Source organism: Crinia signifera, chromosome 9, assembly GCF_055691185.1.
Source record: "Crinia signifera chromosome 9, ASM5569118v1, whole genome shotgun sequence".
In the NCBI taxonomy this organism is placed as follows: Eukaryota; Metazoa; Chordata; class Amphibia; order Anura; family Myobatrachidae; genus Crinia; species Crinia signifera.
In genome coordinates, this window is record NC_139225.1 from 20,461,232 (window position 1) to 20,477,268 (window position 16,037).

General features: G+C 46.5%; 1 protein-coding gene across 1 annotated transcript in view; it reads left to right on the top strand.

Annotated features, from left to right (window-relative positions):
• The window catches only part of LOC146037300 (caM kinase-like vesicle-associated protein), an 85,091-nt gene that overhangs the window by 28,995 nt on the left and 40,059 nt on the right, over nt 1-16,037 (top strand). Inside the window, exons 2-3 of the mRNA XM_083161352.1 lie at nt 11,833-11,932; nt 12,056-12,187. Of these exons, the coding sequence (XP_083017478.1) occupies nt 11,838-11,932; nt 12,056-12,187 (227 nt within the window). The 5' untranslated portion in view covers nt 11,833-11,837. The remainder of the gene's footprint in view (nt 1-11,832; nt 11,933-12,055; nt 12,188-16,037) is intronic.

Genomic DNA, 16,037 nt, shown 5'->3' on the forward strand with positions numbered 1-16,037 from the left:
GAGGGGAGGTAACTATGATGTAACAGTGTAATGTAGGCTAGGTGACATGAGGGCGATTGTTAGACTAATGAGGGAGATTGCTGCTATGTCAGGGAGTCTCATGCAGGAGGGTAGGCAACTATGATGTAACAGTGTAATGTGGGCTAGGTGACATGAGGGAGATTGCTAGACTAATGAGGGAGAGAGGGAGATTGCTGCTATGTCAGGGAGTCTCCTGCAGAATGCAGGAGGGGAGGTAACTATGATGTAACAGTGTAATGTGGGCTAGGTGACATGAGGGAGATTGTTAGACTAATGAGGGAGAGAGGGAGATTGCTGCTATGTCAGGGAGTCTCCTGTAGAATGCAGGAGGGGAGGTAACTATGATGTAACAGTGTAATGTAGGCTAGGTGACATGAGGGGGATTGTTAGACTAATGAGGGAGAGAGGGAGATTGCTGCCATGTCAGGGAGTCTCCTGCAGAATGCAGGAGGATAGGCAGCTATGCCTCCCGTCCCACAAACACATTCCCACCAGGCCTCATTCACCAGCATGGGGGAAATGTATCAAATGAAGGGTGCTTCAGGTTTGATCGGTCCTCTGTGAATTGACTGCGGGACCGATGTTGTGGGTCTGCGCATGTGTATTAATGAGAATACTCATGTGCAAATGCCTCTACGAGTATCACACCCGCCGAGGTGTTCACACAGAGTGGGGTGGGCAGGGAACTGCAGCATGTGTACGCCCATTGTTTCCTGGTCAGGGCAGGCGGCTGACGTCACACCTAACTGGTTGGCTAATATGTCACCTCTGTCTACTTTATCTCTCTCCAAGCCATAGTACGTAGACCCCTCAGTTCTTGTACCATTAACTTTCTAGATGTTCCATGTGATGTTTTCATACTGTCTATAGACATTATTCTCACAATGATACGCCATTGATGACTGAAACCTCCCAAGGAGGGGGGTTACCTTCTTTCTCCGCTGTCGAGAGTTATCCACGTCACCTGCCATTCTGCTCAGGTCCTACGGGCAGGGGCGAATTTAGGGGCCAGGCCGCCCCTAGGCACAACATTTTTTGCCCCCCCCCCCTATTTTAATGCAGGGTTGCCGACTTTTTCTGTCGGAGAGGAGACTTCCAGCTGCAGTTCGGGGGGCGGGGCTTGAGCTATACATCATTAAGCCCCGCCCCCAGGATGGTAAAAACCCCAATTCACAGATCTACGTGGAGGGGCGGGGCTAAAATGATGCGATTTTAGCTCCGCCCCCTCCTCTGAGACCCGCGGATTGATGGATTTCAATCCAAAGGTATGGGGAAGACGCCGCAATCGGGGGGTGGCGTGGGGGTCCCCCAGAATCCGGGAGGGTTGCCCACCTTTCCGGGGGGCCGGGAGGAGGACCAGATTTTCGGGATCCTCCCGGTAATTCCGGGAGGTTCGGCAACCCTGTTTTAATGTAATCATAAATGTATATATATTTTGTTATTTATATATTTCATAAAAATTTAACTGTAGCCCACCTTCATATTTTTTTAAGCACTCTGGACTGCTCACTGTACGGAGGACCCGGAGGGAGGCACTTATTAGTACAGTGATTAGCACAGTGTCTCCATCAGTCTCTCTCCGGCTCACACACTGTGACTGACTGAGCGCAGGAAGGATCTGCGCGCCAATCAGCTCAGCTGCTGGATACACAGCAGCCAATAGACTGTGTGTGTGGAGTAGCCAATGGGCGGGAGCCGGCAGCAATGAGCCATTTTCGGACGCGCAGGGGGACCGTCGGATCCAGCCACTAAGCGGTGATGTAATGCATGGCAGAGTGGTGGGCAGTGGCGGGTGATGAGCGGTGCTGCCGCCGACATAGGATAATTTGCGGCGGCGGCGCTCGTCACTCGCCACTGCCCACCCGCTGTGCCATTTAACAGAATGTCAGCCTGCCTGCCGCCCTTAATTAGTGCCGCCCTGAGGCCGGTGCCTCACGGGCCTAGGCACAAATCCGGCCCTGCCTACGGGCCCTTAGTGATGCAGGTAATCATCTTCTACGGCACGGCTGGGACTCTATTGAAATCAAACAAGCTGCAGCCAGATGCTGGGATCTAAGTTACGAACACTTATTATAACGGCGTATGACGAACGACAAGGACTAACCTTTCTTCACACGTTCGGTGGCCTCTAATAATCAGGCTGCATCGGCGGATCGTTATCTCCGATCCATTTCTGGGCAAAGACTTAAACAAAAAGCCGCTTTATCTAGAACGCCACTTTTTTTTTTTTTTTGCTACAAACGGGGTGCCAACTTTATTGATTGGTTTAATAGTGACATCAGTAAATAGAACGCCAGTGGTAGGGGGAACTCACAGCGCTGTTGTGCACAGCAATGGGTGACTTGATGCTGTGTATAGTGTGGAGAGAGATAAAGTTCCGACTAATCAGCTCCTAACTCTTATGTCACAGGCTGTGTTTGAAAAATGACAAGCTGATTGGCTGTTATTTTAGCATCCTCTAAAGGCTCAGTGCATAGGCCCCTATGTCATAGCTAACTGTGTAATTTGAAGTTTATACAGTTTTCTACTTACCGGCTTGTGAGGCCATTGTTTCACCGACATAGTTGCCCCCTCTCGCATGGGGCAGCCGGGTTTGCAAAACAAGGGTCATGGACTCACAAGTCGGTAAGTAGGGAAATGTACCCACAATGGGAGGGCGGTGCAGGGGCAAGGATATGTGATGGCTTCATTGTGGGTTCCATTCCCACCATGGCCCTAACTGTGCGGAGTTTGTATAGTCTCCCCGTGCTTTCGTGGGTTTCCTCCGGGTACTCCGGTTTCCTCCCACAATCCAAATATATACTGGTAGGCTAATTGGCTCCCAACAAAATGAACCCTGGAATGTCTGTATGTGCTTGTACATGTGGTAGGGAATATAGATTGTAAGCTCCACTGGGGGCAGGGACTGATGTGAACGATCAAATATTCTCTGTGAAGCGCTGCGGAATATGTGTGCGCTATATAAATAACTGGTAATAAATAATACATCTGTGATGCCTCCTACAGCTGTATACAGCACTGTATTTGCAGAATGTAAGTAAAGCGCAGTAGCCAGCTCACGTGCTGCACCGCTCTCTCACCTTCCGCAGAGTTTCCCCCCCCTCGGGTCACTTCTTGCATCCTTCATGCCGTTTGAACACTTCACACGAGTGCACAGTAATATCTTCCCCCCCCACTTGTCAGCTTCTAGAGCTGCCAGGGCAGATGGCAAGCAAACCATGCCAGCATGTGCGGAGCTGCGTGTTTGTAAATGTTTAAATGTGTTTATATATGCACAAGTCTGTCTATTTATCTATATTAATTGTACATCAGTGGCTGTTACTGCCTATACCCCAGACTACACGCAGCGGAAACACGCAGTACAGGGGTTGGGGGAAGGAATGTGTGTGTTGAGTGGAGGGGACAGGCTGTGTGTGTGTGTGTATATATGTGTGTGTGTGTGTGTAGTGACTGTAGCAAGGTGATTGACAGCGTTTGTGGGGTGGTAACCGTCCGTTATCTGGGAGTGTCAGGGAAAACGCAGGCGAGTCCATGTGTTTTTAGGGAAGTCATGTGACGTCAGCTACGGCCCCGATCAGCCTGTTGCTATCACAGACCCACACAGGGCAGGATTTGGATTCAGGTGACCAATCACACACAGTCATCATTATCAACCTTACACCCACCCCAGAGCAGCATGCGGCTGTGAACCAGCTCCCATCGAATATAAAATGGCCAGGTAGCAATGGCGTCCATGTCACAATAGAAAAAACGGAAACACTGCGCTATTTAATAATCCTGGGACAGGCAGCAGAAAGAACGGCGCACATTGGATGATGAGGTGGAAGTTATTGCATTTTGCAGGGTTTATAATGAACCACCATACAGCCACGGGAGCAACTGCCACATTTTAGCCCACCGACAAAGTATGAATGGCCCAGACTGTCGTCACAGCCTCCTAAATGCTGCACCCCTGCAGTCGCTGCCATTCGCATCTGTGGATTTATGTGCGAGCGCCTTCGTTTATAAAGGGCACATAACACAATGTGACTGCAGCCCTGTAATCTGCAATATCAGGACGAGTCCTTCTCTCCTGTTCAACATGAATATTGTCGGTGTCCCTACCATGGGGAAACAGTCAATAGGTCAACACATTGGGCGACACGTGAAAACGGTCGACATTGACAAAAGGTCGACACATGTTTTTTATGATTTTTTTTTTTAACTTACTTGTTCTTACTTCATGATCCAAGTGGGCAATGGCGAAACATGGTGGGTGCAGCGAACCATGTGAGGGGACGTGGTATACTAGTACTGTATCCATGTCAACATACAAATGGGGCGCCTCTCAGCCAGCATTGAGGCTCGCCAGAATGCCCCCACTGGCGAGATGGCGCTCCATCTGACTGGGACGCGGGATGTGCGAACCCTGACCATCTCTGCTTCAGGGCGAGGTGGCGGGGAGCGCCGTTGTAAGGGGACGCACGTGCATCTTGTGCACAAGCGGCGGCTGGCAATCTGACCGCCAGACCACCGCCAGATGAAGTGAGCTCCATCTGTACATCGACATAGACAACAAAACCCTGTGAAAATGTGTGTCGACCCTCTCTCGTGTCGACCATATCCATATCAACATTTTGCTTTGGTCAACCTTTTGTCACTGTTGACCTAGAGACCATGTTGACCTTTTCTGCTGCCTGTTGACCAATCGTAGTCGACCTATTGACTGTCGACCTAGACACTGTCACCCAATATGGTCAACACATAAAAAGTCGACATGAGTTTTTCATGTTATCTCGGTGTCCATGTCCACTTCTATACTTCTACGCTCGGCACACTCTACTGTTCCCAATTGGAGACCATCGTGTTGACATTTTCATGAGTCAACCATTGCCATGTTAGCCTTTTGTTTGTGTCAACATTTTGTGAATGCTGACCCAGTTCATATCAACCATTTGTCAACGTCGCCCTAGTGCTTTGAAAAAATTACTTAGGAGCTGATTGGTTGGTAGTTTACCTCCAGCCACTTTATCTCTCTTAGCTTAGTACATCTGCCCCATAGTACCTTGTTGTATTGAGTTCTTACTTACCTACTGCCTCGCTGCCTCCCCCTTGAGGTGAGGCAGGAGTATATCACTGTCAAGTGGGTGAGGGGAGGGGGGCTTGACTGCGGTATTTCACCTTTGTGGCTTCCTCCTCATTTACCAACATTGTAAGAAGAGGATGGGTTCCAGGCCGACGCATTTTGCCATGAGTTGCGCCATTAAGCTGCTTGGACTGGCCATGGGAACGTGTAGCCATGAGGGGACTCTGGTAGACTTGCCAGCTTATTCTGGCATCTGGGAGCACCACCAAATCTTTGGGAGACTCTTGGCCTTCTGGGAGAGAAGGCATTGAGTGTTGAGTGCCGAAGTTTTTCCCATGTTTCCCAGGAGGTGCGGGAAGAGTTGTCCCACTTGGATGTGGGAAGAGTTGTCCCACTTGGATGTGGGAAGAGTTGTCCCACTTGGATGTGGGAAGAGTTGTCCCACTTGGATGTGGGAAGAGTTGTCCCACTTGGATGCGGGAAGTGTTGTACCACTTGGATGTGGGAAGTGTTGGCCCACTTGAATGTGGTAAGAGTTGGCCCACTTGGATGTGGTAAGAGCTATCCCACTTGGATGCGGGAAGAGTTGTACCACTTGGATGTGGGAAGTGTTGGCCCACTTGAATGTGGTAAGAGTTGGCCCACTTAGATGCGGGAAGAGCTGTCCCAATTGGGGAGGGCGGGGTGCATTGCAATGCAGTGGGTGGCACTACTCTAAAGCCCTTCACCCCAAATGATGTATATCTATAATTATTTTGATTTTTAATTATTGTTTATTGATTAAATATTTGGTACTTGTGTACTAGCACGGCGCCCACGATATTTGGTCGCACAACATATCATCGCATTGCATGGTATACACCCGATGCACTGCGATGCGATTTAAAATTGTATAAGCCCCCTATACGATGTTTAATTGTATAAGCACCCTAATAGGGGCTTACAATGTTAAATGCACCCCCACGCCACCCCCACTATGAACGTGAACCCGAAGCGTGGCGAGCGGCGGCGGTACACGTCCTACGACCTTTTCATACCCCCACTATCCACGTCGGCGTGGAGTTGATTTTATATAGTGTGATGAGTGCAGCGAGCAACCGAGCCCGAAGCGTGGCGAGCGCACGCGTATTACTTTACATTTATTCCGCGTCCCCTCGCAGGGCCCGCTGCGTTTGCCACGCTTCGGGCTCGGTGCCTCGCTGCGCTCGCCACACTATATAAAGTCAACTTCACGCCGACGTGGATGGTGGGGGTATGAAAAGGTCGTAGGACGCGTACCGCCGCCCCTCGCGGGCTTGCTGCGCTCGCCACGCTTTGGGTTCACGTTCATAGTGGGGGTGGCGTGGGGGTGCATTTAACATTGTAAGCCCCCATTAGGGTGCTTATACAATTTTAAATCGCATACCATTGTATATGCGATAGAATGGCATACAATGCCATACAATTCGATGGTATACAATTAAAAATTGTATAACATCGCATCGCATACCATCTGCGATGCGATGGGCGCCGTGCTAGTACACAAGTACCAAATATTTTTATACTTATTGGTGTATGTGTATCAGTCCATGGTACGAGTTTTTAAAAGAATTAACGCGGTGCTTCCACCTCTGTCGCTATTTCAGTCTACTCTACTCTAAAACTATTGGGCATCGAGACACCTGCCCGCCAGACGCCCGCAGCTATATAGAATATAATATTCCTACTTTTTTTATTAAATTATTTTCTCTTTCATTTTTAAAGAAATCAAATAAGCGCCTAAGTATTTTTGTTCATCTATTTGCTGACTGTGGCCTTGTTGTACGCTTCCCTTAAAGCTAACGCACTAACGCCTAAATTCACCCTTACATTTCTGGGATAATCACGGAGCGCGACCAACGACAAGAGACCGACAGCTCCAGGCTGTAGACTGACAGGTGGAGCGCAGTATATATCATTAATATAGGGCGCTGTAACCTTTGCTGCTGGTACGTTCTCCTATTTGCCGGTAAATGCTTCCACCTCTTAGCACTATATTTAAGTGCGCAGAGTTATGGTAAGTCCGATGCAATTACAAAGCCCAGTGTGTGGGTTACAGAATTGACATTACCATTGATTTCTGTGGCTGCCGGAACTAGAATGGTTGGACAGAGCTCAGGGGAAATAGTTTCCAAACCTGCTCATCCTGCGCTGCACTTTAGTGTTCTCGTAAGTGTGATGGTGTCAGAAGTCTTGTGTGTATGGGATTTAGGGGGGTGATTCAGGTTGGTTCGCAATGCACCTTTGGTTTGCTAATGAACAAAACCATCTGTACTGCAGCTGGGGCAGAAGCAACATGTGCAGAGAGAGTTAGATTTGGGTGGATTATTTTGTTTCTGTGCAGGGTAAATACTGGCTGCTTTATTTTTACACTGTAATATAGATATCTGTCTGGAGAATTAGCAGCCTAAGCGATAATGGATGGACTGCGCAAGTGTGTGGCCAGCAGTACGCGAGCAATGTGCCACTGCCGCAGCGTTTTAACGCCAGCATCGGCACCCCAACCGCACCTTCTGCCATATGGGGCACCTGCATGATCATTAAGGGCATTTGGATCTACCCCGTTGACTGTATGTAGTGTCCTTGTGGGGAGTGCAATGCATATTTAAGGATTGAGGGTTCTATGTACTAAGGCTTGAGATAAAGTGGAGATAGATAAAGTACCAACCAACCAGCTCCTAGCTGCCATGTTACAATCTGTTTGAAAAAATGACAGTTAGTAGCTAATTAGCTGGTACTTTATCTCTCACCGAGGCTTAGTACATAGAACCCCTAGGTTTTTGGGGGGGTCTTTTGAATCACAGCGCTAAAATCCTCACAGTTTACTAAAGAATTATCACCAAGGGCAGCTGTTCCATTTTCAGCTAGCAGTCTGGACTGAGGGCCCTGCCCTTTTGTCCTGGTCAGTTGGGGAGTATGCCTCTTGCACATAGCAGTCAGTGTGTGGTTTAAGGAGAGGTGAAGAGGATAGGGGGTAGTAGACAGGTCCTCTATGGAGCAACATGCCCCCTAAATGATGTGACTGTGCCCCACAAAATGCTAAAGTAAGGCTGCGCGGGGCAGGTGGTTGGGGTAAGGCGGCGGAAGCGGTTAGGATTAGGCTGCGGGAGGACAGGGTTGGGGTAAGGGGAGGGGCAGGGTCCCTTTAGCTGCTATCTATATATATATATATATATATATATATATATATATCTTCAAATGACAATGAGCAGAAGAAATTACAAAGAATGTAAATCACATTTCTGTCCTCTACCAAAAGTAATTTTAAATGTTCCATATTAAGTTCAACTGAAATAATGTCCTGATTTAATTAGAAGCCACAGTGCTCACGGAAACGGTGTTTTTCATGTTAGACTGATTATAAACAATTTCATCAATTATATGTATAAAGCAAACCAACTGTGATACACACAGTGGCCTCGAATTAATCTTTACCTAGAAACCCATTCTCATCATCTGCCGCGTGTATAGTACTAGTGAATGGGGGGCATATGGGGGCAATTGGGGGGCAGGCTGTGTGCGCAATGACTGGACGGCACTGATTGTGAAGTTTTTGTACCGAAATGAGAAACTGGATCAGTGTAATTACTAAACTGAGAGATTTTGGGGAAGAATGTAAAGATCTAAGTAGCTGCTGACGCGTTTCGTTGTAAGATAACACACAAGTTCATCTGAAGATGACGCTTATCCCACAGCAAAATGCATCATTAATGTCATATATGTATATAAAGTTTGTACTTGCCCTAACATTAGGGCAAATACTAGTGCTGGGGTTATTTATATTACTATCTGCTCCCACCTCCAATCTCTGTGTTCTCAGCTCACTCTGTCCATCCATATCCAGCAAGTTTGAAACCGATCATTTTGCTTTCACTTTCTGTTAAGGAGTAATTTGGACGGTCCAGTGGCCTTCAGTGGTCACTGGTGGTACTTTACCTCAAAAAGGTGAGGATATGTTAAAGCAACAAATATCTGAGATATTGTCCATCTGCCGCCCTTTCACATCGCACAAATAACTCGGGTTTGACCTGGGTTGTTGCTGGATTGACACGGGACAACATGCGGTGTGAAAGGCCTTCTGAAAACACCGGGGTCCAGCAACCCAGCATTCCGACCTGGGTTCAAAGAAAGGTTAAACCCGGTTTGGACCCCGGTTGCTGGGACAATGTGAATGGGTAACCCGGGTCGACCAACCTGAGTCCTTTCACACGGTAGAAAGGAGGCAGCATCTGCTCCGAGTGCAGCCTCCTCCCCCACCCCCGATGATGTCACCACACTCTGCTCCGCCCCTGATGATGTCAGCGACCCAACTTATTGCCGGGTTTCTGTTGGGGACCTAGCATTGCAAATGAGTTGTCGCTCCCAGGACGGACCTGTGCTACCCATCCACTTCTGGAAATAGCTGTCTCATTATTACTAGGGATGGCCATCATTGCCATTGCCATCGATGGTTGGCATCGAGGGCAATTCGGCAACTGGCCATCGATAGTGCTAAACTATGCAATGGATGACCATCGATATTTTTACATATCGATGGTCATCCATTGTGTTTGATTGATTGGCCTGTGGGACAATCAAAACATGGGGACGGGGCTTCACAAGGGCGGGGGCGGAGCTATGCTCCGTGTCCCGGCACTTTGCAAAAAAAAAAAGGCAAAACATTGTTTTGCTGTTCCATCAATGGAGGGAAACCCTCTGGTTCTCCCCCATCGATGGCAAATGTATTCAACATCGGCCATGAACCATTTCGATGATTTCGAATCATCGATAGTCAATGGCCATCCCTAATTATTACCATTTCCAAGTACAACTCGCACCTCTCACTACACTGAGATCTTATCTAAGTCGTGTCTCCTGAATGTAGGTTGAGGTTGCCGTGTTTTTCGGGCAGCATATGTGTACAGTGGCTGGATAATGCAGGCTATGTGTGTGACGTGACAGGACAGGTCGCACAGGGCTGAGGTTGCTGGATAGAACAGACTGTTGTTTGCTCAGTGGCTGGATAGAACAGGCTGTGGGTGCAGTCATCTGTATGTGTGCCATCTGTTCTGTACTTGCTCATAGCGCACTGTATGAAGCTCAGGTTTCAGCACCAGATTTGGAGCAGTGGTAAAAATCATGGAAACCGATGCTCAATGCGCTACCAATCAGCAGCCGCGAGTACTCCCAGCCGAAGGTGCCGCAAACCCCCACAGCTGGACTTACAGTGAGTGGGCATTTCCCCCCAGCAAATGACTTCTCTCCCCTTTTGTATCCCAACGAGCAAGCCTTAACCGGCCCCATAGTGTTCAATCCAGCACCCTGCACCTTTCAAATCCCCTTGCAGTTCCTCTTTCCTGCCTGGGGTGTCGCTGTCTGCTGTGATGCTTCTAGCACAGTCTGGTCTGTGTTGAGATACAGAACAGACTGTGCTAGAAGCACCACAACAGGGAGGGAAGGTGCTAGAATGAATACTAGACATAGACAAAAGGTCGACACAAGCAAAATGCTGAAATAACAATGAACGACACATGAAAAGGTCAACATGAGTTTTTTTGGGATTTTCTTTTTTATGGAGCTTTTTTTTTTTTACTTTACCATCCACATGGACTCCGATGGTGAACGGTAATATGGGCTGAGCGCAGCAGTATGCATGGCCCATAGAATGGCAAGCAAAGTGCAAAACTAATTGGGGGTCCACGTAATGCAATGTACAGACTGACACCCCCCCCCCCCCCCCCAAAAAAAAATCATGTTTGACCTTTTTTATGAGCATTTTAGATATTTATTTCTTATATGGCGCACACATATTCCGCAGCGCTGCACAGAGAATATTTGAATATTCACATCAGTCCCTGCCCCAGCGGAGCTTACAATCTATACATTCGCACGGAGGACCAATGTTGACCGGTGTTGACTGATGTTGCGTTTCTGCAGACAAAGGGTGCGTGCACTCACTGTGAACATTCTGGCGAGGGGGGGGGGGTGGGGGCAGAGAATAGGAACAAGGTGGTAATGAGGCGGTGACGCGGGTGCGGGGGGGCTGGCAGCTGACATCCCAGCGTGCATGCATATGACTTGAAAGTCACTTTTATATGCGTTTACCTTCCACATCTTTTGATGGTCGGCGAGAGGTTACCTGCGGCATACGAATGGATGCCATTCGCAGCCTGTGCAGGTGAACTTGCTTTGCAAGGGGTGGGGCGGACTGCTGGACATTCGCAGGGAGGGGTTTGGTGGATTTGCACCAGAATAACCCCCTATATTCCCTACCACATGTACACGCACACACAGACATTCTAGGGTTAATTTTGTTGGAAGCCAATTAACCTACCAGTATATTTTTGGATTGTGGGAGGAAACCGGAGTACCCAGAGGACACCTACGCAAGTACGGGGAGACTATACAAACGCCACACAGTTAATGCCCATTTTGTTGGATATAACAAATACACCTCTAAGGACAAGGGAACCGATTTTTAAAGCAATAACTCAACCTAAAATTTCAGTTTTCTCCAGAGAAAGGGTAATTTTAAGATCAGGCCTATTTATCAAACCCCTAACACTGGAGAAACCACTGACTTATCGAACGGTTTCATAGGTAACAACTTGGAAACAATTACATGAGTGTACTGTACTATTCCTTGTTATTTAAATGTTCTTAGCAGTGTCTATGCGTGAAGGAAGTCTTGTACATTGGAGTTTTGCTTTCCTGCCATCTTACTAACGCGTTTCTCCACTCTCTTGCAGCGGTCATGCCTTTTGGATGCATCAGTGTCCGCAATGAGAAAACCTATAATTGCTTCTCTGACATCACAGACAAGTATGAGATCGGCCAACTTCTCTGTGCGTGAGTATTGTGCTCTGAAACGCGTCAGGTTCCAGCTTTTTTTTGGGAGGGGGGGAGGGTGGTTTAGATGCCTCTCATTAAATAAGTAGGAACTGTAGAGTGATTTGCCTCTGTCTCTCTCAGGAAGGAGTTCTGTGAGATCTGTATGGCCCGAGAGATGCAGACCGACCGTCTCTATGTCTGTAAGAAGTTTTTGAAAAAAGATGGCCGGAAAGTGAGGAGGGCGGCAAAGAATGAAATTATGATCCTGAAAATGTAAGTCGTCTGAAGAAAGTAGTCCGTCAGTCAGTCATGTACAGAAGTGGAGGGAAATAATCAACTGCAATACTGCGTATGATTAGCAAATGTGCAGTCCAGGGAAACGCCAAATCTGACCCATTTTTATAATCCCGGGATTGTATTGTACAAGAAACTATTATTACTCTGTCCTTTCTCTAAGGTCATACTGAGTGACGACAAATTGTTCCACTGTTTATAGTATAGTCTCTGTCATCCATCTTCCCACTCCTGTCCTCCATGCTGCCCCCAATATGTGTGCCACAGGGGCAGTATATAGTGGAGGGTGCAGAATATGGTACAGAATGGTGGTGCAGTGTATATAGAGGCAGTGTATAGGGGAGGGAGCAGAATATGGTAGAGGATGGGGGTGCTGTGTGTATATGGGCGGTGTATGGTGGGGGTGCAGAATATGGTACATAATGGGGGTGCAGTGTATATAGAGGCAGTGTATAGTGGATAGAGCAGAATATGGTAGAGGATGGGGGTGCAGTGTATAGGGGCGGTATATAGTGGGAGGAGAAGAATATGGTACAGAATGGGGGTGCAGTGTGTATAGGGGCAGTATATAGTGGGGGGAGCAGACTATGGTACAGAATGGGGGTGCAGTGTATAGGGGCAGTATATAGTGGGGGGTGCAAAATATGGTACATAATGGGGGTGCAGTGTATTTAGAGGCAGTGTATAGTGGAGGGAGCAGAATATGGTAGAGGATGGGGGTGCAGTGTATAGGGGCAGTATATAGTGGGGGGGGGTGCAGAATATAGTACATAATGGGGGTGCAGTGTATATAGAGGCAGTGTATAGTGGGGGGTGCAGAATATGGTAGAGGATGGGGGTGCAGTGTGTATAGGGGCAGTATATAGTGGGGGTACAGAATATGGTAGAGGATGGGGGTGCAGTGTGTATAGGGGCAGTATATAGTGGGGGTGCAGAATATGGTAGAGGATGGGGGTGCAGTGTGTATAGGGGCAGTATATAGTGGGGGTGCAGAATATGGTAGAGGATGGGGATGCAGTGTGTATAGGGGCAGTATATAATAGGGGGTGCCTAATATGGTAGAGGATGAGGGTGCAGTGTACATATAGGGCAGTATATAGTGGGGGTGCAGAATATGGTAGAGGAGGGGGGGGCAGTATATAGTGGGGGGAGCAGAATATGGTAGAGGATGGGGGTGCAGTGTGTATAGGGGCAGTATATAGTGGGGGAAGCAGAATATGGTAGAGGATGGGGGTGCAGTGTACATATAGGGCAGTATATAGTGGGGGTGCAGAATATGGTAGAGGAGGGGGGTGCAGTGTGTATAGGGGCAGTATATAGTGGGGGGAGCAAAATATGGTACATAATGGGGGTGCAGTGCATTTATAGGCAGTGTTTAGTGGGGGGAGCAGAATATGGTAGAGGATGGGGTGCAGTGTGTATAGGGGCGGTATATAGTGGGGGTGCAGAATATGGTACATAATGGGGGTGCAGTGTATTTATAGGCAGTGTATAGTGGGGGGAGCAGAATATGGTAGAGGATGGGGATGCAGTGTGTATAGGGGCAGTATATAGTGGGGGGTGCAGAATATGGTAGAGGATGAGGGTGCAGTGTACATATAGGGCAGTATATGGTGGAGGGGTGCAGAATATGGTAGAGGAAGGGGTTGCAGTGTATATAGTAAAATAGTAACATAGTAATTAAGGCTGAAAAAAGATGTTAGTCAATCAAGTTCAACCTATTGACTTGTAACTACTGACTTGAGTAAGTCATAGCTATAGGATTCCCTTAGTGGCCAAAAATGTGTCCAATTTTGATTTAAATTCGTTAACAGTAGTTGCTTTAACCACCCCCACCGGCAATGAGTTCCAGAATGTTACTGCTCTAATGGTGAAGAATCCTCTTCTTTTCCTCGAGCCTCAGTACATGCCCGCGTGTCCTAAGTATAGGCCTGTTAGTGACCAATCATCTACAAGTTCCATATGATTCCCAATCCTGTATTTGAACATACTAATCAGATCACCTCTCAACCTCCGTTTTTCTCCAGTGAAAACGTATTCAGCCTGGTTAACCTACCTTTGTATTCTAGTGATTCGAGACCTTTTACTAGCTTAGTCGCACTTCTCTGCACCTGTTCCAAATTATTTATGTCCTTTTTAAGGTGCGGTTCCCAGAACTGAACACAGTATTCCAAGTGTGGTCTCACCAATGCCTTGTAAAGAGGCACTATCACATTGGCATCCCTTGAATCCATTCCCCTTTTAATGCATGCCAGTGTCCGGTTTGCTTTTGCTACTGCACTTGAGCAGTGTGCACTATTACCCAATTTTTAATCTATGATGACCCCCAAGTCCTTCTCTACAGCAGAATTCCCTATAATAACTCCTTTTAGCCTATACTGTAAGTAGCTTGTTCATTTTTGTTCCCATAATGAATTACTTTACATTTATCAATGTTAAACTACATTTTCCACTTTTCTGCCCACCTTTCCAGTTTAATTGAATCACTTTGTAGTGTATCCACCTCCTCTGTATCCACCTCCTCTCATGAGTTTATTTCCTTACTTAATTTCGTGTTGTATGCAAATATTGCAATATTACTCACTATGTCACTTCCCATATCATTAATGAAAATATTAAACAAGGTGGGTCCCAATATTGAACCTTGTGGGACTCCACTTTGGACTTTACCCCAGCTGGAATGTATGCCATTTTACTACCACTCTCTGTCCCCGATTATGCAACCAGTTTTTAATCTAATTACAAATTTTATCTCCTTACCCTGAATTACCTAGTTTTATTAATAACCTTTTATGAGGCACTGTGTCAAGAGCTTTAGTGAAATCAAGTAACATCAACAGATTTCCCTAAGTCCAGCCCCCCACTGACTTCCTCATAGAAGCTAATTAAATTAGTCTGACATGATCTGTTTTTGACAAACCGATGCTGAGCCTATCACCTTCTCCTGTTCTAAGAAATTTTGGATACTATCTCTTATTATCCCTTCTAATATTTTCCCCACAATGGATTTAAGGCTGACCGGTCTATGATTTTCAGGGTTAGTTTTGCTACCTTTTTTCCATATTGATACTACTTCAGTCCCTTGGTACCGTCCCTGAGTTTGATTCCTCAAACTTCAGATATAATGGTAGTGTTATGACAGAACTCAATTATTTTAGTATCCTAGGGTGTATTTTGTCAAGGCCAGGAGATTTGTTACTATTTAGGTTCTGTAATCTATTTTTGACTATTTTCTAACTCAAACAAACAGTTTGGGAGCAATCAAGAGCCGAGCATTTAATCTGTGGGAGATCCACTGAAGATTCTTCCCTTGTAAATACCAAAGCAAAAAATTCATTGAATAATTTTGCTTTCTCTTTTCCTTGTATTATCAGGGTACCCTGCTTATTTCTTAGTGGGCCAATATTTTCCTTTCTTATCCGTTTCCCGTTTATATAACTGTAGATTTTTTTGGGATTAGATTTGCTATCTGCCGCTATTTTAAATTCAGTCTCTAATTTAGTCATCTTGATTGTATTTTTACATTTCTTATTACATTCTTTATATGCGGCAAATAATTTGGGTGTCCCATCTTGTTTAAATGTTTTGAGTGCCCTCCTTTTTTACTAGCTATTTCAAATTTGACTTTGCTGTTAAGTCACATAGTTTTCCTTTTGACATTTGTTTTTTTTATTTAACCTAGGAATAAATGTATCAGTGCCCTCCTGTAGTTTTTTTTTTAAAGTTTGCAACCTTTTAGTAGTATCCATAATTTCTTCCAGTTATATATACAGTACTTTAAGGACTCCTAAAATTTACCAAAGTTTGCTTTTCTGAAATGTAAGAACCT